Source organism: Anolis carolinensis, chromosome 4 (genome assembly GCF_035594765.1).
Source record: "Anolis carolinensis isolate JA03-04 chromosome 4, rAnoCar3.1.pri, whole genome shotgun sequence".
Taxonomy (NCBI): domain Eukaryota; kingdom Metazoa; phylum Chordata; class Lepidosauria; order Squamata; family Dactyloidae; genus Anolis; species Anolis carolinensis.
This window is the reverse complement of record NC_085844.1, coordinates 2,599,051-2,625,389: the sequence shown is the minus strand read 5'-3', so window position 1 is coordinate 2,625,389 and position 26,339 is coordinate 2,599,051. Positions and strand designations below refer to the sequence as shown.

The window sequence follows — 26,339 nt, the reverse complement described above, 5'->3', positions numbered from 1 at the left end:
GATGGCACAATTTTAGGGGTTTTGCATGTGATGTGGGAAATGGGAGTATACTTCCTGGAGACATACAGGAAGTGACATAGGCCTTTAGAATTTGGGGTATAAAGGGGGAGACTTTATATTGTTCTCTTCCTCTTTTTGGCTCTTTTGCCTCTTCCTGCTTCTTGATCCTGCCATGCCATGCTGATGTTACTTCTTTGTTAAGAGATATGTAGTATCCTGAACTGTATTCTTTTGGAACTAAGATGTTTTTACCTGTATGACCATCAGCATACAAGATTGTGAGTAAACATATTTTTACTATTTTACTTTTGATGTCTCTGATGCTTATTTCATGCACATGACTCTTTTAAAAGGAAAGGAAGGCTGGCTATTTTTTCTTTTTCTCACCTCTGCTCACATAAACCCCTAGACTTCTGTATTTTTGTTACTCTGCACCAATATCTAACCACATTAGTATCATAATCCTAACAGGTTGTGTCAAGAGTCAGACGCCAGTTAACAAACAAAACAGAGTTTATTCAGAAGATAAGCCAAAAGTAACATAAACACAGAGAGTATCCTTGAAACACTTCACTTATCAGTGTTTCAAGAGTAGTTCGGACAAAAATATAACTCAAAAACAAGCCAAGCTTTTTTTCCACGCTGGCATTCAATAAAAACTAAAAGACGCTTCAGCTCAGCTTTAGAGAACAAATTGAATTGACTGCTAGAAAATATGCAAAATAAACAAAGACTTGAAACCTTCCAGAAGCTGCAAAGTATAGCTGAAAGTGCAAAAGCCACTTTTGGCTCCAAACCGTTTCTGAAACAGCCAGCCGGTTCTGTGGATTTAAAGGGACAGTTCCCAAAAGAAAAACACCAAATTGGTTTGAAAACAAAACAAAGTAGAAGTGCAGTAAACTGCTTCCATGGTGCAGATAAAGCCGAGAGCTTCAAAGGGATGATGAATAGCCGTCGTCAGGAGGATCCAAGGTCAGGTCAGGAGGCAGCAGCAAATTCCGAAGGGCAAACCAGTAGTCAGAAGCCGGGAGTAGTCGTCAGTCAGAGGGCGAAGACAGAAGTCAGGTCAAATTCCAAGCCAGGGTCCGAAGAGGGTGGAGTCATCCAAACCAGGTCCACGAAAAGGCACAAAGAGCCAAGCAACGATGGTATCAGCAGCTAGAAATAGTAATCAGAGTGCAGTCCAGGGAAACCCACACATTCCATCCCTCCGCTGCAGAACAGTCCCAGATAACTTACATCCGAATCACAGTCCAAGTCCAGTCTTCACAAAAGCACAGAGATCCCAATGGCGCCTCAGCAACACCTTGCCACACGCAAAGTGCAGTGGCCAAACATTCCCATTTTATTCCCCTTCCTCCTGGGTGACCAAACACTCACACCCAAACACCAGGTGTCCCAAATCTACTCAGAGTCCGAACTCCACACAGCTAGGGCTCGTGGATCAGGAGTGCCTAACAGTTCGTCGGAGTCCCAATCATCCTGCCCACACTTAGCCCCATGAACACTTAAAGAACCATCCTCCCCTCTCCAAGCATCCCAAGTGGGATCAGCTCCTGCAGAAACCCCAGGTTCAGCAGTATCCATAGGCCCCAAATCCCCAGACATCTCTGATGGCTGTGCCCATTCAGTGCCCACTTCCCCAGCCACCACCTGTTCCTCAGCATCCATTTCTTCCCCAAACTCCCCATCTGAATCTTCCTCAGAAGATCCCCCATATAGCTCTCTAAGTCGCTTCCTGCGCAACTCCTCCAGTGAACCCTCATCACGAGGGTTTTTTCTTCCTCTTCGAATCCCACCACCATCAACCATAATCCCCGAAGGCGCAGTCACAACAGGTTATGAATATATTCCTAATAAACACAATATAGAATTTTAGAAAAAGAGGCAAGAAAAAGTTAATTTGATAAATAAAAAATAGTCGGAGGAGGAGGAGGAGGAGAATTAGGAAGCCTTCACCAAAGATAAATATGATTAGATTTGACAGAGCCAGGTATTTGTATTACTAGAGGAAGAGATGGAGGTGAGCATTTTGAGTGTACAAATAAACCTAGAAAGTGGTTGGCAATGCATATAGAGAACACTGGAGGGGCAATAAAAATAATGTAAATATGCAGAAGGTATTTCACTGATATAATGTTTCTTTACACACATACTTCCTTTGAAGGAAGTGAACAGAAACCTAATTCTCCCATAACAATAAAGAACATTTTATGATCAGAAAAACTGAAGCAGCAAATACACCTGACCAGATCTTATTACAAATGTTTGCTCACAAATGAAGGATATTATTTTGCAGTATGGCAAGGTTCCTGAGAATTTGGAAAAATGATAAAATTAGGTACCTCGACTTATATTTGGGTCGGCTTATACTCGAGTATATACGGTATATCTTTTATAATCTTGGTGGTACAAATGAAGTTTGGAGTTATTCACTTTACACTCCTTGTGTTCTATGCTTGATTCTTGTGTTGTTTCCTCTATAGCCACTCCATGGGGTTTATCACAAACATCATTGTCAACAGATTTTTTTTCTCCTTAATTTGAAACTGATCCATTTTAGTGGTAATTGATTGCAATTCGATCGACAAATTGTGCTAATTATAAAGGTTATAACCATGTACACTTGAACATCACCAGCACTCCACGTCTATAATGTTAAAAATCTCTGGAGGTTTATTAAACCAAAGCTGGATGGATGTCCAGGACTGATTTGACGATGCATTCCTGCCTGACTGAAGGGGGTTGGACTGGATGCCCTTTGGGGGTCTCTTCCAACTCTTGTAATATATAGACTGCCTGCGAATCCTGTGGAATCTCCTTCTCTTAATTTATTTTCACAATATATGATAGGGAGATGGGGAGGAAAGGTAGGATTTATTCATGTTGTTAGTCATTTCAGATTAGTTTAATGGATTTTAGCAAATCTATCCATACACTTAATAAAAGTGAAAGTGTGTGTGTGTGTGTGTGTGTTTGGGGTGCCCACCTCCACAGACCAGCTCCCACTTCCACAAAGAGCTATAGCTCCCACTACTCCAGAGACGCCATTGTCCCTCCCTCTAATGACATTACATGTAACACCCCAAGGCAGCGTGAGCACTGGAAACCAGACAGAGACCAATAATCATATAATATATTTATTAAAACAATAATAAATTCAGGAAAGAATAAGTGGAAGGGATGAATGAGCAATAGTCATTTAAGGAATGGTATGAATTAGTCCAAAGCGTTGAAGAGATATGTCCAATATTATTGTCCAAATTCCAGAAACCAAAACACGCTCAAAACTGTTGAAAAGTTCTTGAGCGGGGAAAGCAACAAGGAAGCAGGAGTAAACAACAAAGTCCAAAGTCACTGAAAAGTCTTGGATTTCAAGGCAGGCAAAAAGATGAGGCAAGGATGTGAATTCACTCTGGATTAACAACGGGAGTCACGGCTCGGCTTGGACGCCAGGAAATAGTAAACTTGGCTTGGAGAAATCAAGGAAATGGAAATGATGAAGTCGCTACGTTGACACCACAAGAAGTTCACAGTGCAAGACACTTTTATAGAAGTTAGATCTAATAACAGCAAAGGTGTGATGTCTCAGAGACCCTTGAGTCATGACCCCACAGCCATTATAGATCAGTCTGAAGAGGATATGGGGTTTTTTCCAACTCAGCAAGATTCTGCTCCCTTCCAGATGTTCCTTGTTGACAGTTCGGGTCCAAAGCTAATTACAAAAGCCCTTGAAACAGAGCCTGGTTCCCCGGAAAGTGTTCCTTTTGATAGGAAATCGTTTCTCAAAACACACCGCTCGGAGAAGGAGATTCTGAGACGAAGCGCAAGATTAGCGGAGAGAGAGGACGCTAATTAAAACGATTCCCTTGGGAGTTTTCAGGGAGGATTGCATCTGGCAAAGTTGTTGTCTTCAGTCCGTTTCCCTTGGGAAAATGTGATCAGACACCTGGTTTGGGGAAGATTTGAAGTCCCATAAAAGTTCTGGGCACAGGCTAGCCATCGCAGTGTCAACGTGTCAGTTGGAATGCTAACATCGACTCTAGTTCCTTATATTACTGGACTATATTTGACCTTTCCTAAAAGGACTATTGGACTATATACTCTGCTTATTTTTGTTTGATTCTTTTATTGCTTTAATAAAGATATTAGATTGTTTATTGGCCTCCGTGTTGGTTTCCAGTGCTCACGCAGCTTAGAGGCGTCACAGAAGGGAACCGAACTCCCCAAATGTTCCCAAAGCAATCTGCTATCCAGTATCCCCTTTAAATGCCAATCGTTGACTCCTGCGAAGCTGCTGTGTCTGGGATTTTTGTTGCTGGAAAGACTGTCTTCTGTTAAAGGATACATTCCCTGGGCAGCTTGAAACATCTGGTTCTTCCATGGGAGTGGTGTTATCAGTATCTCTCCCAATTAAGGAAGCCTCGGAGCTATCCACAGCTGGGGTCTGTAATTGGAAGGAACTTGAAGGAGAACTGGGTGAAAAGTCAGAATAAGCTTCATCCTGGTCAAAGTTCATTTCTGAACCAGGTTCAGCACCCAAAGGCGGCTGGGATATAGCGAGTTTCGTGAACATGTCCAAGATCCCTGTCAATGTCCTCCACAAACACCATGCTGCCCACCACCCAAGGGAAGGCTTTCATATGGGGACAATTTCATCCGAGATTTTCTGTGTTTCCTCCACCACAGGCATCCCAGTGTTCCTTACTCTCTCAAGTTGTGTGGAATTTGCATAACTCCACCCAATGCCTCTCCCTTAACCCTTTCCTATTCCTTTCTATGGCACACAGCAAACAGAGGAATTCATCAGCAATTAAACACACAGAATAGAGAGGTTTGGGGAGAATTCACCATGATGTATAGGAGTTGTAGGGACTGGGATGTATAGTTCACCTGCGATCCAAGAGCACTCTGAACTCCACCAATGATAGACCTGGAACTCACTTGGAACACAGAACCCCCATGACCAACAAAAAATACTGAAGGTCTTTCGAGGGATTTATGGGAGTTGTAGTTCACCTACATCCAGAGCGCACTATGAACCCAAACAATGATGAATCTGGACGTAATTTGGCATGCAGACTCGATATGCCCGAATTTGAATATAGGGAGATTTTGAGGAGAATTGGCCGGGACATTTTGGAATTGTAGGTACTGGGATGTATAGTTCACCTGCAACCAATGAGCACTCTGAACTCCACCAAAGATGGACCTGGAACTAACTTGGCACACAGAGCCCCAATGACCAGAAAAAATACAGGTGGTCTTTGGGTGAAATTCACCTTGATTTGGGGGAGTTGCAGTTCACCTACAAAATTTTCTGTTAACCATGGTCTATAGGGATTATCTTGTTGGTTCCATCTGCTTTTGGAGCTTCCTGTATTTGCCAATAGGGAGTGAGGATCTAATTTGACATCTTCTTTAGACTCCTGATATCTTCTGAGATATCTCCCAACTTCTCTGGAAGTTTTTAAACAGAGACTGGATCCTCTCTTTTCTGCAGGAGTCTACTGGATTCCACGAAGCTGTGGACAAGTCTACAGAGGGACCACCACATGCAGCAGCATTGCCCAAACAAGAGTCAAAGAACATGAAAGGCACTGCAGACTCACTCAACCAGAGAAATCAGCCAGAGCAGAGCACTTGATGAACCAGCCTGGACACAGTATATTATTTGAGAACACATAAATGCTTGACCACTCCAACAACCATCATGTCAGACGACACAGAGAAGCCATTGAAATCCACAAGCATGTGGACAATTCAACAGAAAGGAGGAAACCATGAAAATAAACAAAATCTGGCTACCAGTATTAAAAAACTTTAAAATCAAAACAGTAGATGGGAAGCAACACTCTGAGGACAGAGGAGCCCCAAGGACGGCTAATGACTGAACAAAGGATGCCTCCCAGGCAAGAGACAAACCTTTCCAATGCTAATTAGGGTGATTAACTGAAACATTAATGCTGGCTTCCAACTGACAAAGGACTCTTCTCACACCCTAGACCAGGGGTCCCCAAACTAAGGCCCGGGGGCCGGATGTGGCCCTCCAAGGTTATTGACCTGGCCCCTGTCTTAAACTTTAGACTTAGGGTTGACCTATGTCTACCTGGTCTTTGGAGGTCTCTTTGCTTACCTATGGTCTTATGAGATCATCTAGATGGTCTTTGAAGGTCTCTTTGCTTAGCTACAGCCTTATGAGACCATCTAGATGGCTTTTGGAGATCATTTTCCTTACCTATGGTCCTATGAGACCGTCCAGATGGCCTTTGAGGGTCCCTTTCCTTACCTATGACTTTATGAGATTGTCTAGATAGCCTTTGGGGGGGCCCTTTCCTTACCTATGGTCTTATGAAATCATTAGGTGGTCTTTGAGGTCCCTTTCCTTATCTATGGTCTTCTGATGTCCTGATGAGATCATCTAGATGGCCTTTGAAGGTCCCTTTCCTTACCAATGGTCTTATGAAATCATCTAGATGGTCTTTGGAGGTCTCTTTGCTTTTCTATTGCCTTATGAGATCATCTAGATGGCTTTTGATGGTCCCTTTCCTTACCAATGGTCTTATGAAATCATCTAGATGGTCTTTGGAGGTCTCTTTGCTTACCTATGGTCTTATGAGATCATCTAGATCAGGGGTCCCCAAACTAAGGCCCTCCAAGGTCATTTACCTGGCTCTGTCCTAAACTTTAGACTTAGGGCTGACCTAAGTCTGAAAGGACTTGAAGGCACACAACAACAATCCAAATTTTGGACTATTTCATCATAGTCCGGCCCCCCAACAGTCTGAGGGGCTGTGAATCGGCCCTCCACTTAAAAAGTTTGAAGACCCCTGCCCTAGACTCTCCAGAGATATATATTTTTTCCTTTCCTTGCCTAGTTTATCCATGCCTCACAACCTCTGAGGATGCCTGCCATAGATGTGGGCGAAACGTCAGGAGAGAATACTTCTGGAACATGGCCACACAGCCCGAAAGACTACAACAACCCAGAGACTGGATGGTCATCTGTTGGGAGGGATCAGATTGCATCCTCCTTCATGGCTGAAAAGTATTGGACTAGAAGCCCAACTTGAGTGAAGTATAGACAGCCTGCCGACACACTGGTGTGTCCCAACACACAGTTTGGAAAGCTCTGCAACTCCTTGGAAGTAAGATGTTGGCGTGAGGTTAGCTTGTGGTTACTTTGGCAAACAGTGTCAACATTAGGCTGTATTTTTCTGGAGAAAAACGTGGTCGGTCAAAGCAAAGGAACAAAGATGTTATCACACAATGAGAAGTGAGGTGTGCTTCCTGGAACGGGGGTGTTGAAAGCATGAGAATTGCCCTCCCTCGACTAGATTTTATAACTTTGCATTCCTTATCAGGAACTGTTTGCATCCTGCAAGGTGTGGCCCAGAGGTCTTTAAAAGTGCTGCGGAGGAGAAAGCGATAGGCATCATTCTGAGCTTCCTTCGAGCCTCCCACTTCTAAGACCACATCTTCCATTTCTTCTCCTGTGAGTATTCCGTCTTTGCATTCAGTGTCAGATCCTTCCATCGCTCTGTCTTGCTTTGGACGGAAGCCAAGATTCTGTTTTCTGTTATAATCCAGACTTTGGATCAGGGGTCCTCAAACTTTTTAAGTGGAGGGCCGATTCATGGTCCCTCAGATTGTTGAGGGGCCGAATTAACATTTGAAAATACAAATACAAACAAATTCCTATGCACACTGCTCATGTCTTATTTGTAGTGCAAAAAAAATTAGCATTATATATTAATAATAATAATAATAATAATAATAATAATAATAATAATAATAAGTTTATTTGTATCCCGCCTCCATCTCCCCCGAAGGGGACTTGGGGCGGCTTACAGCAAAATCAAAATACAAACAATGATAAAATATAAAACATCAGGACAAAAACAAGAACCAATAAAAAAATATACACAATAAGTTAAAAAAACACAACGCAGAATTAAAACATCCGATTAAAAACAATGAGGTTGCAATAGTGGATAAGCAAAGTGTACGGTGCACATTATGGGTAACAAATTCATAAATAGATAAAGTGCATTAGAATCATTTAAGGTCACATTAGGTACGGTAGGGAGGGAGGAGTCCTGAGTAATATCAATCGATCAGGAATCGGGAAGAGCGACCAGTGCAAAAGGTCAAGGAGCGTAATAATTGTGATGGGAAAAAAAAGATGATCTTAACCAAAGGCCTGAGTGAAAAGCCAAGTTTACCTTTATACCATAATATTATTAGAAATATTACATTTAATATTTAATATATAATTAATATTATTATATTATACAATATTATTATATTGTATTATTATTATTATTATTAGCCGCCCTAAGTCTGCTATTGGGTGAGAAGGGCGGGGTAGAAATACTGTAATAAATAAATAAATAAATAAATAAATAAATAAATAAATATTATATTGTACTAGCTGTGCCCGGCCACGCGTTGCTGTGGCGTTGTCTGGTGGTGTTGGTGAGAACTTGTTGAGGTAGTGATGGTATTGAATGTCTGTTGTATGGTTGTCTTTATGTTTAGTATGCATTTGGTTGTTTGTGTACTGTGATAGAGGGGGTCTATGTCCCTGTGTAGTATTGTATAGTATTTATACGTTGTCCATGTGTTGTGAATGCTTGGATTGTGTCCTGCTGCATAGTAGAAAGGGTTGGGCTGGATGGCCCTTAGGGGTCTCTCCAAACTCTTGTGCCTGTCCCCTGGGCTGAGTAGGTTGCTAGGAGACCAAGTGGGCGGAACTTAGCCTTGTAACTGGCAGCAATTGGATAAAAACAGTTATTCCTCTCCCTCTAATTAGGACTTTATTTTTCTTTTCTTTTTGTTGTATCAACCTAGAGCTGTGGATGATGGGTTGTATTGTCAGATTTCGAGGTTGGGAGGCCTGTAGTTTTGTTGTATTGTCCGCTGCCCTGATGCCATCACTCTTTTATATATATAGATTACATTATAATATTATTATCAATATTATATGTGTACACAATATATAATATTATTACCGTATTATTCATTTACAATATTAGTAAATGAAAGAACAATACAATATTTAAAAATAAAAACAATTTTAACCAACATACTGTAAACTTACCAGGATTTCAGTGGGAAGTGTGGGCCTGCTTTTGGCCAATGAGATAGTCAAGTAGGATTGTTGTTGTTGTGCCTTCAAGTCATTTCAGACTTTGGGCGAGTCTCAATTTAAAAATGAGGGCGGGGGCCAGGTCAATGGCCTTGGAGGGCTGCATCCGGCCCCCGGGCCTTAGTTTGGGGACCCTTGCTTTAGATAGTAGGTTAAGTCATCAGCAAGGAAGGAGTTCTTATTTAGGGTTGTTGTATGTCTTTCGGGGTGTGTGGCCATGTTCCAGAAGTATTCTCTCCTGATGTTTCGCCCACATCTATGGCAGGCATCCTCGGAGGTTGTGAGGCATGGATAAACTAGGCAAGGAAGGTTAATATATATCTGTGTGGAGTCCAGGGTGTGACAAGAGTCCTTTGTCAGTTGGAAGCCAGCATTAATGTTTCAGTTAATCACCCTAATTAGCATTGGAAAGGTTTGTCTCTTGCCTGGGGGGCATCCTTTGTTCAGAGTCATTAGCCGTCCTTGGGGCTCCTCTGCCCTCAGAGTGTTGGTTCCGATCTACTGTTTTGATTTTAGAGTTTTTTAATACTGGTAGCCGGATTTTGTTCATTTTCATGGCTTCCTCCTTTCTGTTGAAGTTGTGGATTTCCATGGCTTCTCTGTGTAGTCTGACATGATAGTTGTTGGAATGGTCCAGCATTTCTGTGTTCTCAAATAATATCCTGTGTCCAGGGTGGTTCATCAGGTGCCTTGCTATGGCTGATTTCTCTGGTTGAATTAGTCTGCAGTGCCTTTCATGTTCTTTGACCCGTGTTTGGGCAATGCTGCTGCGTTTGGTGGTCCCTATGTAGACTTGTCCACAGCTGCATGGTATCCGGTAGACTCCTGCAGAAGAGAGAGGATCAACCCTGTGATCCCGGCCATGAAAGCCTTCGACAACACAGTTCCTATTTATTTTGCATTTCATCGGTTTCTTGATCTCTTCTCTCCGGCTGCAGTTAAAAAGAACCAGTCCTGGTTGCCGCTTCTCCAAAAAGGACCACCAACGTTTCTGTCTCAAGGTGAGCTTCAGAGTCTCTTTCACCAGGCTGGCCATCTTTTGGGAGGACTTGTATAGGGTCTTCCCACGTAGCCAAAGCGGGCTGGGCTAGATGGCCTTTGGTGGCCCCTTCCCATTCTTGCAGACTCCGATGGCACGACGGTTTAAACTGCTGAGCTGCTGAGCTTGCTGATCTAAAGGTTGCCAGATTCGAATCCGGGGAGCGGAGTGAGCTCCTGCTATTAGCCCCAGCTTCTGCCAACCTAGCAATTCGAAAACATGCAAATGTGAGTAGTGTGTTGTCGAAGGCTTTCATGGCCGGGATCACAGGGTTGTTGTATGTCTTTCGGGCTGTGTGGCCATGTTCCAGAAGTATTCTCTCCTGATGTTTCGCCCACATCTAGGGCAGGCATCCTCAGAGGTTGTGAGGTATGGATAAACTAAGTAAGGAAAGGAAAGAATATATATCTGTATAGAGTCCAGGGTGTGGCAACAGTTCTTTGTCATTTGGAAGCCCGTGTTAATGTTGCAATTAATCACCCTAATTAGCATTGGGAAGGAATTGAATTGAATGTTTGCCATGTATTTGTGCATTGTAATCCACCCTGGATCTCCTTCGGGGTGAGAAAGAAGGGCGGAATATAAGGGTGGTGCAGGCTGGAGAGCAAGCAAGCTGCAATTAGCTGCAATGAATCACTCTGACCAGGAGGTCATGAGTTCGAGGCCCGCTCGGAGCCTATGTTTGTCTTGTCTTTGTTCTATGTTAAAAGGCATTGAATGTTTGCCTATATGTGTAATGTGATCCGCCCTGAGTCCCCTTCGGGGTGAGAAAGAAGGGCGGAATATAAAGGCTGTAAATAAATAAAATAAATAAATATAAATGCTGCAAATAAATACAGTAGAGTCTCACTTATCCAACATAAACGGGCCGGCAGAATGTTGGATAAGCGGATACGTTGGATAACAAGGAGAGATTAAGGAGAAGCCTATTAAACACCAAATTAAGTTATGATTTTACCAATTAAGCACCAAAACATTATGTTATACAACAAATTTGACAGAAAAAGTAGTTCAGCAAGCAGTAATGCTACATAGTAATTACTGTATTTACAAATTTAGCACCAAAATATCACGGTGTATTGAAAACATTGACTACAAAAATGCGTTGGATAATCCAGAACGTTGGATAAGTGAGACTCTATTGTAAATCTATATATATAAAAGAGTGATGGCATCAGGGCAGCGGACAAAACAACAAAACTACAGGCCCCTCAACCTCAAAATTTGACAACACAACCCATCATCCACGGCTCTAGGTTGATACAACAAAAAGAAAAAAAAATCAAGTCCTAATTATAGGGAGAGGAATAATTGTTTTTATCCAATTGCTGCCCGTTAGAAGACAACACCACAGCAACGTGTGGCCGGGCACAGCTAGTAATAAATAAATAAAGTGTCACAAAATGGTGCAGAACTGACAAATGTGTCACCAATACTTGGAAAACCCCATTATGGCTGGATGCAGACAATGTGCAAACCTGGAAATATCTCAAAGTCCTGCTGCTTTGGCTTCCTGGGGACCCTTCCCAGCATTTTATTTCTCTCGCATCTGCTTCTATGGGCCTTGGGCCCCAATCCTGACACACTCTGAGGTCCAACTCTGCTTCCCTTTTGCAGGATGTTTTTCATCTGGATCGGGCTCCTGGGCCTGGCTCTGCTGACTGGACGCGGAGAGGGACAGAGCTGTGGGGTGACTGGATATGGTAAGAACTGGAAGAAGGCAGGGAAAGGAGGGAGGGCAGGCAGAGGCATTTCCATGGGCTCCTCCATCCTTAAAACCATGGGTGTTTCTTCCACGCAACTAAGGCATCTGTATTCCTCTGTCCACCATGGTTCCCAAAGATTACTGAGAAATAGATATGTCCCCTACTCACAGCTTGGGAAACGTTACTGTTTCTGGACTGCAGTTACCAGAAGCCCCCAGCCAATGTGTCTACTAACCATGGTAACTGGGCAATTCTGGGATCTCCCTCCCCAGTCTTCCCTTTCCTGGCAAATTCCACCCCAATGGCTGTGCATTGTCTCCCCTACATTCCCATCCAATTTTGAGAAAGAAGGAAATAGGAACTGGCAAATTCAGCCTGTGCTGCATGACAGGTGGTTGAACTAGATTGTTTGGCGAATGGGCTTAATAACAAAAGACCCTCACCATAAAAGTATACCACAGAGTAGCTCATTTAGCAGCAGCAGCATGACCCTGAACCAGTAGCCAGTATAAGACGAAATAAAAACACACAGACGATTGTTATCTTCCTTCTGAGGCTTTTCTTGTAGAAAAATAATATGGTTGTACTATTTACAAAAACAAGGTTTTCATAACATAAACAAAGTTCTTTAAACTTCCTTGCTATATCTTTTCTTCAGCTTCTTGCCTTCACGCTGGGCTTCTCTCTCATGTAGATACAAACTTCAAACTGAAGCAGCTCTCTTCTTGGAGCATCAAACACAGCACTCTTTACATGGAGGCATTCTTCACACAGAAGGACGTCTTCACACAGGAGGAGCAACTAACTCACAGGCACACCTGCTTATATTACCCTGCTGGTTTTGCTTAGTCATTGCATCATTTTAATTCTTTTAGTGCCTGCACATCTTTTTTGTAATTAAAAATACACTGTTGATTTTCAATATTTCTGACATAGACGGCTTATATGGTCTCCTCCAACTCCAAATAGGGAAACAAGTTGTCCAGGAACACTTGGCCTCTCTAAACGAATTCAAGTCCCCAGGGCCAGATCAGCTACACCCAAGAGTACTGAAGGAACTAGCGGAAGTTATTTCAGAACCACTGGCAATTATCTTCGAGAGTTCTTGGAGAACGGGAGAAGTCCCAGCAGATTGGAGGAGGGCGAATGTGGTCCCTATCTTCAAGAAGGGAAAAAAGAACGACCCAAACAATGACCGTCCGGTCAGCCTCACATCAATACCAGGCAAAATTCTGGAAAAGATCATTAAGGAAGTGGTCTGCGAACACTTAGAAACAAATGCGGTCATTGCTAATAGTCAACACGGATTTACCAAAAACAAGTCATGCCAGACTAATCTGATCTCTTTTTTCGATAGAGTTACGAGTTGGGTCGATACAGGGAATGCTGTGGATGTAGCATATCTAGATTTCAGTAAGGCCTTCGACAAAGTCCCCCACGACCTTCTGGCAAACAAACTAGTAAAATGTGGGCTAGACAAAACTACGGTTAGGTGGATCTGCAATTGGCTAAGCGAACGAACCCAAAGGGTGCTCACCAATGCGTCGTCTTCATCATGGAAAGAAGTGACAAGTGGAGTGCCGCAGGGCTCCGTCCTGGGCCCGGTTCTGTTCAACATCTTTATTAACGACTTAGACGAAGGGTCAGAAGGCACGATCATCAAGTTTGCAGACGGGACCAAACTGGGAGGGATAGCTAACACTCCAGAAGACAGGAGCAGAATTCAAAACGATCTTGACAGACTAGAGAGATGGGCCGAAACTAACAAAATGAAGTTCAACAGGGACAAATGCAAGATACTTCACTTCGGCAGAAAAAATGGAAATCAAAGATACAGAATGGGGGACGATGCCTGGCTTGACAGCAGTGTGTGCGAAAAAGACCTTGGAGTCCTCGTGGACAACAAGTTAAACATGAGCCAACAATGTGATGCGGCTGCTAAAAAAGCCAATGGGATTTTGGCCTCATCAATAGGGGAATAGCGTCTAGATCCAGGGAAGTCCTGCTCCCCCTTATTCTATTCTGCCTTGGTCAGACCACACCTGGAATACTGTGTCCAATTTTGGGCACCACAGTTGAAGGGAGATGTTGACAAGCTGGAAAGCGTCCAGAGGAGGGCGACTAAAATGATTAAGGGTCTGGAGAACAAGCCCTATGAGGAGCGGCTTAAAGAGCTGGGCATGTTTAGCCTGCAGAAGAGAAGGCTGAGAGGAGACATGAGAGCCATGTACAAATACGTGAAGGGAAGTCAAAGGGAGGAGGGAGCAAGATTGTTTTCTGCTGCCCTGCAGACTAGGACACGGAACAATGGCTTCAAACTACAGGAAAGGAGATTCCACCTGAAGATCAGGAAGAACTTCCTCACTGTGAGAAGGGCTGTTCGACAGTGGAACTCTCTGCCCGGGGCCGTGGTGGAGGCTCCTTCCTTGGAGGCTTTTAAGCAGAGGCTGGATGGCCATCTGTCGGGGGTGCTTTGAATGCGATTTCCTGCTTCTTAGCAGGGGGTTGGACTAGATGGCCCATGTGGTCTCTTCCAACTCTACTATTCTATGATTCTATGATTCTATGATTCTATGATTCTATGAAATACCTGTCGCACCTCAGGTTAGTTTCTGTAGGGTTCTCTTCTCCCAGTTGTGCTGTGGGTCCGTCTTCCAAAGAGCAAAGCGGGATCTCAGTGCCCCCATGAAGGCATCCAAGTTGTTGAGCTCTGGGGGCCCCACGTCGTATAGCGCCAGAAGCCATTCAGAGGCTGCTCCTTCGAGGTGGTCGGCCACGTGTTGGACCTTGTCCTCTTCGTTTGAGAAAGAGCCTTCCCACTTGCTCATGAAGGCAGCCACTCTCGTCAAAAAGAAAGGCAGTTTCTCTGGGTTTCCATCAAAGGTGACTTGCATCTTCCTCTCCTCTCTGTAGTGCCGGCCGCGCTGCCCCCCTTCTCTCCCAGTCCTTTGTCTGTAGGGGGAAGGGGCTGCCGCGGAAAGGCTGGGGTGTGATGACTCATGGGCCTTGTAGTCCTGTTCCTAGTACTATTGTGGCAGACGAAGAGGAAAACATGGGATTTCTGCCGTTTCAGCCAGCGCCGGGGCCTCTCCACCTGGAGGATGTTTGCCCTCAAGAATTCAGCCAAACAGGCCTTGGGCAGAATTCCCCCCCGTTCTCCCGGAGGGAGATAGAGGAGCCAGAGAGGCTAATCGCCGGAGCCTGAGAATCGCTGCCAAACAACTAGCTGATTAGGTCTGCTTCCCTTGGGAAATTCTAAGGAGTCATGCATCTGGACAGAGTTGGGTTTCACTTCTCGTTCTCTAGGGAAAGTGTTCTGTTGGCGGGAAAACGAGACCCGATATAGGTGCTGGTCGCAAGGGGAACTTTGCAGAGTCAATTGATCAGCTTGAGAGATCATGTGTGGACTTCGTACCCCAGTTCCTTGCTTTCCGGATCAAGATTCAAGTCTGCCTTGTTTCACGTTTTGCCACGGACCTTGTTCATGCTTCATGTTTGCCTCGTTTCAAGTCTTTGTTCTAGCCAAGAATCAAGTTTATTTTCCAGCCTTGTTGTCAAGCTACATTGGACTTTAAAGACTCTGTCATTTCCCCACACTTTGCTTGGCAAAGTGTGTGTTTCGGTCAAGTGGATTAAAACTTTGAACTCTAATATCTTATATTGGACAATACATTTCTGGACTATATTTGACCTCATCTGAAAGGTCTGCTTCTGAACTATATTCTTCACTTGTTTTTATTGACTTTATATATTTCTATAATAAAGATATTAGATAGATTCTGGCCTCTGTGTAAGGTTATTGGTGACGAATTGACTCCGCAAGGATTTCTTTGTGGCCAAACACCTAAATAGGATCTTGTTTTCCCGCCAGGGAACACTTTCTCTGGGGAACAAGAAACGAAACCTAAACTGTGTCCAGATGCAAGACTCCTTAAAGTTTCCCAAGGGAAGCAGACTTAATCAGCTAATTGTCTGGCAGCTATCCTAGCGCTGCGGCGAGTCGCCTCTCGAGCGCTTCTATCTTGATTATAATAAACCCGGCGAGAAAATGGGGGAGATTTCTGCTCAAGGCTTGTTTGGCTGTCTTCTTGTGGGCAAACATCTTGCAGGTGCAAGGGCTCCAATTCTGGCAGAAACGGTGGGAAACCCAAGTTTTCCTCTTCATCTGCCTCAAACGTACTAGGAACGGGACTACATGGCCCATGAGTCATCACAGAGCTAGAGAGAGTAGGGGATTCGGTACAAATTGTAGGGTTCTCTTCTCCCAGTTGTGCTGTGGGCCCGTCTTCCAAAGAAAGCACCAAGACACACGCGGGTAGATTCCAACAAGTTTTTATTATACCGAATGCCAGAACCTTCTTTTGTGCCACATATATAGGGACTGTCACATACTAGAGGGTAATGGATGTTTTATGGCCGGCCTGCTTTATGGCTGGCATCTGTTCTTTGTCAGCTGACCAGAGATGTCAAAGATTGGAGATCCTGACAGTTTCACCTTCTATAGACACCAGGCTGCACACAGAAAGTAGTCTTTTGTAGTTTATTTAGAAAATAGGCAAAAGATAGTTCATAAAAGCTAAAGGTTCAGTTCCAAAAGATAGTTAAAAAAACAAGGCTGTAAGCAATGAGTCCATAGGAACATAGGCATGAAACAAGGTCCTTTTTAGAAAAGCCAAAAGTCCCAGCCATCAGAATATATCCAGGCTATACGATAATACAGGAAAGCAAACTTGGTTCTTGATCAAGTTAGGAAGTTGCATTGACAGAGATCTCCCTTTCAGCAGACTGTTTTAATAGCATGACATGAAGACATTCCTTTGCCCTCTGACCTCCTGTTTATTTGCTATTCGGAGGCTTCTACGCAACCCCCGAAATTCCAGGCGACTGATCGAGAGATGCGGCCTCAGAGTCAAGGCCACTGAGCTCATTATTGTTATCAGGCTGAGGCTGAGAGCTGCTCTCCCTTTCTGCTTCTTGCACCTGAAAACCATCATCAGAAACAACATCATCATTTCTTCCCAGGGGAAAAACTCTCTGCTCATCATTTCCCACAGCAGGAACACTCTGCATCTGAATCCCATAATTCCCATCATCAGAGTCATCTAGAAATTCATCTTGAATCTGAATCCCATCATTAATCATATGTTTTATATCTTTATATTGTTTTAATTGTTTTATTGGATTTTTATTGCTGTTTTAATTATGTGTAGGCATCGAATTGTTGTCAATTTTGTACGCCGCCTTGAGTCCCTTCGGGTGAGAAGGGTGGGATATAAATGTTGGAAATAAATAAATAAATAAATAAATAAATTATGCACATGCAACCCAGAATCCTCATCAGAGTCACACAAGCGCAAAGGCTGAGTCACAACAATACCCTTTGCCTGGGGCATATCTTCACTGATCCAGTGACCTCACAGGATCAGTGTCTCCACAATCAGTGGTCCTCCTCCCCTTTGTGGAAGCTTATTGAGCATTCTTCTTCTGGCCCACCATCTTGCAGTGCTTCCTCCTCATTTTGTCCTTGTGTCTCTCCAGGTCCTAACTTGGCCAGAGGTCGCCCGACGTACCAGTCCTCTATATACCTAATTCACGGGCCAGACCTCCTCTCAGGGAAAGCTGTGGATGGGATCTGCGAAGGGGACATCAATGCCTACCGCTCCTGCACCCACACCAGTGAGGATGTGGAGCCCTGGTGGTACGTGGACCTGGGAAGGCAGTTCTCCATCAATGTGGTGATCGTGAAAAACCGCGGGGACTGCTGCGACGCAAGACTCCAGGGAGCCGAGGTCCATGTGGGAGACTCCTTGGTCGGACACGGCAGATTCAACCCCCTGTGAGTCCAAGTTTTTCCACCTCACCTTATGCTCTGAAACACAGATATCATAGAGATGAGCTTGTTCCCCTTTGTAAGAGTTTTTGCATTAGCTTCAGTTGTTGACACTTCCTTCCTCTGAAATATTGTCTCCAGCATCTGAGATTCCTTGGTAGTCTTTCTGGGCTTCGGGGAGGTTCTTCTCTTTTGACTATCACTCTCAGCAAAGTTGTCTGGTGCCTTCTTTGGTATGTAATTTTCACAATCTCCTAATCTGGGAGTCACAGTCCCAAAAAAGAAAATCTGTTTCCAAGCTCAGAAAGATTGCCAAACAATCTCATGTGCTATAGGCACTTTTTCAGAGGAAGAAATCACCTCTGTGGGTTCCTGGCCTAAGAAACATGTTGCTGTATACTGGAATGAAGAAAATAATGATGGAGCACCGCTCTCAAAAAAGTCTTCGAAAATAAAGTCCAAATAAAGTCCCAAGTGATTCTGGAGGTTGAAATCACCACAAGCAGAGTCACTCCGTGTAAGCAATTAGGCACTATATATAAGTTCATTGTTGCGGAGTATACCAACTCCTGAAGAAGGGGACTCTCCCTGAAACAGGGTACAAAAATACCCGAGAACCCCTGTAGACTTGGGACTTTATTTGGACTTTACTTGCGAAGACTTTTTTGAGAACGGTGCTCCGTCATTATTTTCTTCATTCCAGTATACAGCAACATGACCAACTGTCTGTTTACTTTGTTTGGAAGATATTTTCATTGCCTTTGTATCTCTGAAGCCTATATACATTGGAACCAATATCAGACTTGGATAACTTTTGTGTTAGAGCTGTTGCTCCTTTTTATTTTGTCTGGTGCCATTTCTATCTAACATAAATGAGCCTACACTGCCATATAATCTAGTTCAAACCAGATAACCTGGATTTTATATGGCAGTGTTGATTGGGCCGTAGAGTTAAAAGAAACCACAAGGGCCCTTGTCCACTGCAACCCTCTGCCATTTGGGAACACACGATCAAAGCACTCACGAAAGATATATCAGAGTAATGCGCAGCGTAGCAGCAGATGAATGACGTCAGTTGAGCACAGAACGAAGAGACGATCAGAGACGAAGTAAAAAGTATTTACAAAGTTTTACTGAACAAAACAAACAGACTTGCAGACAATGGACATAAGACTTTCGCTCTAGACAAAACAGCACAGATCTTCTCAGCAGGCAGAAAAGAACTCATCTGATGCAATCAGCTATATACAAACACACTTGTAGTCTGGACACTCCTATCTGGCTCCAGCCACATATCCAAGGTCAATACAGCTTCTTACCAAATTAACTCTTTACACACTATAGCATTTCCTGGATGATGCAATACATGCTAGACACAAATTTCATTTAAACACTATCTATACACAAATCCCACATTAACAAGATAGAGGTTTTAAGCCTCTGCTTAAAAATCTCTAGAGACTCCATCACACTCCAAGGCAGCCAATTCCATTGCGGACCATCCCTTACTGTCAGAAAATCCTTCCTAATGTTCAGGTGGTTTCCCTTTTTCTGCAGTTTGTCTCAATTTCTCCACTGTGTCCTAGTCACCACTTTCCCTCTCTCTGCAGCTGTGAGACCATCCAAGAAACCAGCCTTGGGGGCATCAGCACCATCCGTTGCCAGGGGCTCCCGGGGCGCTATGTCAGCATCCACATCCCTGTTCGGCGTGAATTCCTGACCCTGTGCGAAGTGGAAGTCTATGAGATGAAAACAGAGTGCCACTGATCACCTCTACCACACGTGGGGAGCTAAGACAGGGGAGTGGCTGGCCCTTTTTTGGATGAACAACCTGAGATTGAGCCAGGCAGGTCGATTGAGCCATATTCCCTTACACCAAGCAGCTAGAGAACCCCCACACCCAAAATCAAATCATGTCTTCTTGCAACTTCTTTTCTTTTTCTTTTGTATTCCAACTCCTTCCAGAATGAAATATATCTTTTCGTGCCTCTTTTTCTTAAGTATTGTGTCGAAGAAAACTGCCTCACATAGAGTCTGTCAGAGTAATTCGCAGCGTAGCAGCAGTTGTATGTTGTCAATGGAGCGCAGAAACGAAGAGACGTCAGAAACGATGTTAAAAAGTATTTACAAAATTTTACTTGACAAGACAAACAGACTTGCAGACGATAGACATAGGACTTTCAATCTAGACAAACAGCACAGATCTTCTCAGCAGGCAGAACAAATCTCATCTGATGCAATCAGCTATATACAAACACACTTGTAGTCTGGACACTCCTATCTGGCTCCAGCCACACATCCAAGGTCAATACAGCTTCTTACCAAATTAACTCTTTACACACTATAGCATTTCCTGGATGATGCAATACATGCTAGACACAAATTTCATTTAAACACTATCTATACACAAATCCCACATTAACAAAGCACCCACAAAGCAGTTTTAGCTTACTGCAACTGCTGTGTGTAACTCCTCCCAATCTGTGCATTGCTTCTCTTTGACCATTCTCTCTCTGCCTCTCTCTCACACACTTTTATGCTTATTTTATGAATTGTGCAACTGTGAGAATTCAGAATCTTGCAAGACTGAGATTCATCTTTGTGGATTGAGTTTGCAGTTACAAAGTTAATGCTTCTACCTTTTCACAATATACACAAGCACTTAAAATATTAATATGTCGGGGCTCAGCACGTTGCTGGGCATTTCTTAGAGGACAGGGTGGATTATGGGTTTCCTACTGATGAGTCTGTGTGTGATCAGAGTGGATTGCAGGCCTTAGATCAGACAGAAGTGCAGACAGTTGAAGATGAGACAGAGGATGTTTTGGATTCCAATGTTTGTTCCTTAGCAACAGGGGAAAAGTCCAGTTCTCTTGGGAATTGACCTTCAGCTGATGGGGAATTTTCCCGTGATATCGGATTAGGTCTCTGCAAGGAGGGAGTGAAGGATAGATTAATTAGGCAGTCAGAGAGACTCCGTGAAGTCCTTGAAAACCAGGTGTGTGGGGCATGATCTCATGGCTTATTGGTTGGGTTTGGGTTTAAATTAAGTGATGTTTTATGGTGTCTCTCAGAGCAGACAACATTGCCAAAAGATTCACATTCCTGTTTTAGCTCTCAAATTCAAGATTCAAGTTTCCTGTGTTGGCCTATGTTCCTGAAAGAGTTTTGCCTTGGGAAAAGTTTCTGCTTTTCTGCTTATAGATTTATGCCTATGATCTTGACTTCCTGGATTTCATGTGTTTTGCCATTTTTGGACTACTTTTCTTTTGTATATAGACTACTGCTATTTTATAGCTCCTTTCCTACTCCTTTTTTTGGGGGGGATGCCCTTTTCCCCCTTTGTACCTGCTTTTCTTAATAAACTCATGTGTTGTCAAAGGCTTTCATGGCCGGAATAATTTATTTATTTATTTACAGCATTTACATTCCGCCCTTCTTTCTCACCCCGAAGGGGACTCAGGGCGGATCACATTACACGTATAGGCAAACATTCAATGCCTTTTAACATAGAACAAAGACAAGACAAACATAGGCTCTGAGTGGGCCTCGAACTCATGACCTCCTAGTCAGAGTGATTCATTGCAGCTGGTTTCAGCTGGCTTGCTCTCCAGCCTGCACCACAGCCCGGGAATAACACAATAACTGGGTTATTGTGAGTTTTCTGGGCTGTATGGCCATGTTCCAGAACAAAACTGTTGTGGTACTAAGGGACTGTGGTGTGGTGCTGGGTGAAAAGGTGCCTCAAGGCTAGAGTGCAAAATAATAAAATGTATATACATTTTTGCAACCACAAGCCTTTTCCTGTTGTGTGTACTTTTATATGCAAGGGGGAAGTGTGTTTTTGATTGGCAAGCCTTATTAAGCAATTTAGTGCCTTATCTTTTTCCCTGTTGAAATTTCTTTTGTCAGGTTTTGTTCTGGAAGAAGTGCTCAACTCTTAGCATCCACAATCTCACAAGACTGGAGTTTTGCAGCCAAATACTTCCACATTGTTCATAAGCACTGCTCCTACAAAGACTTGAAATGTTAATTAAGGAATACATATGAATATTGCAGTTACAAACCTTTTCCTCATTTGTTTATTATTTACGGGATGTGTGTAAGTTTGATAAACCCTGTTTAGGGCTGCAAGATGATGAAAGGAATGAAACATTAGCAAAGTGGGCAAAAAAACTCTTGCAAACAGTAAGAAAACACTTAATCAAGATGGGAATTCCCTATTAGTACCTGGAATAACTGCAAAAGTTTGCAGTTACTTGATTTTTTTAAAGAAGCAAGCAAACAGGGTAAAATGGAAAGTTATGGATCTGCAAAAGTAGAATTGTAAGCAGTTTGAAGATGGGGAAGTCCCCAAACGTCCTCATCCTGAACTTGCTGCAACAGCATTTTGTACTTACTGCAACACTTCGACACACTTTAGACACACTTTGGAAGTACTTCTGAAATGGCAGACAAAGGTTTGAGGCAATGAGACAAAGAGAGTTCCGGTGGCTGTAGAAAAAATGACGTCTTTATTCTCAGTGGCCAGTGAGAATACAGCAATAAAGAAAAAGACCTTCTCCTGTCATCAGGAAAGCGAAGGTACCAGAACAGAGAATCACAAGTTCTTATATACCCTTTTTCCTCCATCTACTGCGTCACACAGGTATTATCAATCACCAATTAATGTCAAAAAAGTCTTACTAGGCACTTATCTAAAAGCTATTTTTGCATTTTCCTAAAATATAGACTACTTTCAAGACTTCTAACCCTCCATTAGGTGTTATCTTTGGAATCCTCGTCTCATCCATTAGGGGTTCTCATTAATTAAGGAGAATCCCCTTATCTCAGCTGTCAGAGACCTATTAGCATTGGAATCCTCGTCCCAGCCATTAGGGGTTCTCATTAATTAAGGAGAATCCCAGTTATCTTAGCTGTCAGAGACTTAATAGCACTCCCCTCATGGCGCCAGGTCTTATCTTGACATCCCAAAAAGCCTTAATTTGTCTTTTGTCCATTAGCTTATCTATTCTTGTTGACACTCAACCCTAGCACTCAGAGTGAACTTTGGTCTGGCTTCTGCTGAGCAGAGTGTATTTTTTAAGACTAGCACACAATCTGCTGGTGATTACATATTTTCTATGGCTATTTCTTTAACATGATTACATTCAATATATGGTTTCCAATACAAGTATTATATTTTCCCAATACACCTTCATCACTTCCTGCTGCGCAAAGATGGGAGACCCACATTTATTGAAAAGGGCTTGTCCTTGTTAATGACTAGCAGGTTAAGGGACACCTGCAAGTGAGAGATCAGCACCATATCATCAGCATAAAAAGGACATCAAGAGTTAGGATACTTGGGATGTCATTAACAGATGAATTGAATAAAGTGGGGCCAAGACGCATTCCTGTCTAACTCCTTTTAGCACATTGGCTCCAATGGTATCTGTTCTTATGGAGCACCTTAAGCAGATAAAGGAGTCTTGGCTTCATGTTCAATTCTGCCAGAAGGTATCTCTGTTAATTGTATCAAACACTGCTCTGAGGTCAATAAAAGCTCTGAAGAGTTGTTCCCCTTCAGAGATAAACTTAGCTATAAGGTGATGTAAAGTAAAGCAGTTATATATCGTGGATAACTCCACCTTTTCTTCCACCAACAGGTTTTTTTATCAACAATCCAGACCTCAATTTTGCCTAATAGATGTTTATTGGGGGTTTTTTTGGTATCTATTGAAAAGGCCAGCCAAACAACTGGTTGAAAACTGGCTTCAAGTGAATTTATACCAAAGTCATGCCATCGTAAGAGTTTCAATTTATGGTTAAGGAGCTCCTAATAACTACAGGCTTTGTGCAATAATCTCCTGATTCACTTTACGCCCAAAAAATGCCAAAGCGCTTCTTGCTTATAGGAAACAAGGGAAAAACCAAATGAAGCTAGATCAGAGGGAGATTTATAACTGTGCAATCACATATGTGTGTAGCCAAGTTGCAAACTGGAATCTTAGAGGGTTTGAAGAGACCCTCATGGCCATCCAGTCCAACTCCCTTCTTTCCACTAGGCAGGAAGACACCATCTGAGCCCTCCGAACAGATGACCATCCATTCTCTGCTTAAAAGCCTCTAGAGAAGGAGACTCCACAAGATTCAAATACAGCAGGAGATTTCACAGTGAAAAATACTATCGGGAAATTCTTCCTACTCTTTAACTGCAGCTTGAATCCATGACTTCATTGCATCCTGGTCCTCAGAGCAGCAGAAAATAAACTTGCCCCTTCCTCAATTTAGGTCCTGCCATGTGAAGCTGGTCACTTATTTGCTTATATTTATTTATTTATTTATTTATTTATTTACAGTATTTATATTCCGCCCTTTCTTCTCACCCCGAAGGGGACTCAGGGCGGATTACAATGAACACATATATGGCAAACATTCAATGCCAACAGACAAACAATATACATTAGACAGACTCAGAGGCATTTTTAACATTTTTCCAGCTTCACGATTCCGGCCACAGGGGGAGCTGTTGCTTCACCATCCACTAGTGGCTGTACTTCCTCATTCCTTTCCTCGTGTTTTGCTGGCAGTTTTATGGTGTTGTAAATTAGCCTCCCGTATAAAGCGTTCCTAAATTTCCCTAATTGACAGGTGCAACTGTCTTTCGGGGCTTCATAGGTCAACAGCAAGCTGGGGCTATTAATGGTCGGAGGCTTAACCCGACCCGGGCTTTGAACTCATGACCTCTCGGTCAGTAGTGATTTATAGCAGCTGGTTACTAGCCAGCTGCGCCACAGCCCAGCCGTCTATCTATACTAGACGAGGGGTGCTGCTATGCTTTCAGTAATCAATAGGCTTGTCCGATCAATGGAAAAAATGTTTCAATTCTCGTTTCTAAAGTAGGGGGTGCCGGCTCTTCGATATATTTCTTAATTTTTCACCCAAAATTTTCGGATATTTCCGAAAATTCGTAATGTTTCTAAAATGTTTCTAAAAATGCGCAATTGCCAAAAAACAGGAAACTGGGGGGGACTTTTCTGGGGGTCTCCCGCCCTCATTTCTTGAGCTATTCTCATCAAATTTGGTACAGTGGGAGAACACATTCCACACTCTTTGCTCAACAAATTGCAGAATGTTTCCTGTCTCCTATGATTTTTGGCGAATTTTCATAACTTTTTATAATACACTATTTTTCAATATTTGAAGAAACCTGTTCCTGGTTTGAAAGTCTTATTTCCTGTTCAATTGGGTTCTTATCACTGTAGAAGTCCCTCTTCTACTTGTGTAGACTTTGGATTAGAAATGCAGCACACACCAAGCAATGCCTTGACAGGATTGGCAACGTCCTTTGGAAACTATAAATTGCTGTGGACCCTCTATTGAATCAAATCAATGTCTGACTTTGTGATTGCAGAAATAAAACTCAGCCCAAGGCTTGGGAATAGAAATGGAGCGTGAGGGAAGCAATGCCTTGGCGGGTGCCCCACGTCCTTTGGAAACTATTTCTTCCAATGTACCCTTTAGGTTTGAAAACAATGTGTGTCTTTGTGATTGCTGCAATAACACTCAGCCCGGGGGCTTGGGATTACAAACGGAGCGGGAGGGAAGCAATGCACTTGCAGGAACGCAGATGTCCTTTGGAAACTATTATTTTCAAGCCCCCCCCCCTTTCAGGATTGCAAAGAAGGGCTGATGTGGTGATTGCTAAATTCCAAAAAAGAAAACAGAAAGGCAAAAGGTCTCCCTCAGGAGTAGATGGAAAGCACCCCAAGCTCAGCACTAGCAGGGACGCAGACGTCCTTTGGGAAAAAAAAGTTCCCTAAAGCCAGCCACAGCAAGGACTCTGCCCCAAGCCCCCAGCCAATTTCCCCCCCAAAAAAACACAATATCGAACCAGCAACAACAGAAACACTCTACCCCCAGTCACTTAGCCCTCTCTCCCCCAAGCAAGCAAGCAGCTTCCCAGCGCGTGCGAAACACCCTCTCTCCTCGGTATCCTAGCCCAGAATGGCTTGGCTCAGTTGGGGAGGGGATTTTTATAGAAATCCTCCACGTGGATGCGGAGGACGCTAGCCCCCACCTTTTTCAGCCATCGTGGAAGTCTCTGATTGGCCAGGGAGCGGTAGCCATGTTAGGCTACGCTAGGCTCCCATTCATGTTAGGTTGCAGAAACAAAAAAAAAATTAATTTTTTTTAAAAAAAAAATTAAAAAAAATTTGGAAGGAAAAAATTTAACGAAAATTTTAAGAAACAATTAGAGAATATGCCAACGATGGTTCGAATTACATTGCCAGTTGCGTCCAGGGAAAACGTTTCAATACTCGTTTCAAAAAACGAGAACAATCCGAAATAATTACGAAACGAGAAACATAACGAATATTTGGACAACCCTAGTAATCAACAATGCTGATAATATCACTTGCTTGAGGCTAATAAGGTGAATTGTCATTAGCTAAGAGTGCTCATCTACCTTTAGGAAGATTTAAGAGACAATTTTCAGAATCCTAGGCACTTCCAAGTTTGTTCCCATAAGAGAAAGGTTCAGAGGGTTTAGGGGTGTTATGGCTAATAGGCCAATGGGGATAAAGCCCATAAAAGAAATACTTAATGCCTCACTTTGACAAAGGGGGT

The 26,339-nt window shown here is 43.1% G+C and overlaps 1 protein-coding gene across 4 annotated transcripts; it reads left to right on the top strand.

Moving 5' to 3' along the window:
* The first annotated feature begins 5 nt into the window (after nt 1-5).
* On the top strand, nt 6-21,110 carry LOC100558189 (fucolectin). 4 transcript variants are annotated; one of them, XM_062979869.1, is made up of 6 exons: nt 8-278; nt 7,365-7,495; nt 10,090-10,152; nt 11,808-11,893; nt 17,435-17,732; nt 19,337-21,110. In XM_062979869.1, exons 4-6 carry the CDS (start codon nt 11,809-11,811, stop codon nt 19,491-19,493), a joined length of 540 nt encoding a protein of 179 aa, XP_062835939.1. In that variant the 5' UTR covers nt 8-278; nt 7,365-7,495; nt 10,090-10,152; nt 11,808; the 3' UTR covers nt 19,494-21,110. The 4 variants fall into 4 exon arrangements, with proteins under 4 accessions (XP_062835941.1, XP_062835939.1, XP_062835940.1 ...); XM_062979870.1 differs by lacking the exon at nt 7,365-7,495; XM_062979868.1 differs by lacking the exon at nt 10,090-10,152 and having other exon boundaries at nt 9-278.
* The last annotated feature ends 5,229 nt before the right edge of the window (nt 21,111-26,339 follow it).

What these genes read in the sequence shown, in the direction of transcription:
- LOC100558189 (XM_062979871.1), top strand. Translation starts at nt 11,809, where the DNA reads ATGTTTTTCATCTGGATCGGGCTCCTGGGCCTGGCTCTGCTGACTGGA. An exon ending in CTGTGGGGTGACTGGATATG is followed by an intron (nt 11,894 to 17,434) that starts GTAAGAACTGGA and finishes GTGTCTCTCCAG; the next exon opens with GTCCTAACTTGGCCAGAGGT. An exon ending in CACGGCAGATTCAACCCCCT is followed by an intron (nt 17,733 to 19,336) that starts GTGAGTCCAAGT and finishes CTCTCTCTGCAG; the next exon opens with CTGTGAGACCATCCAAGAAA.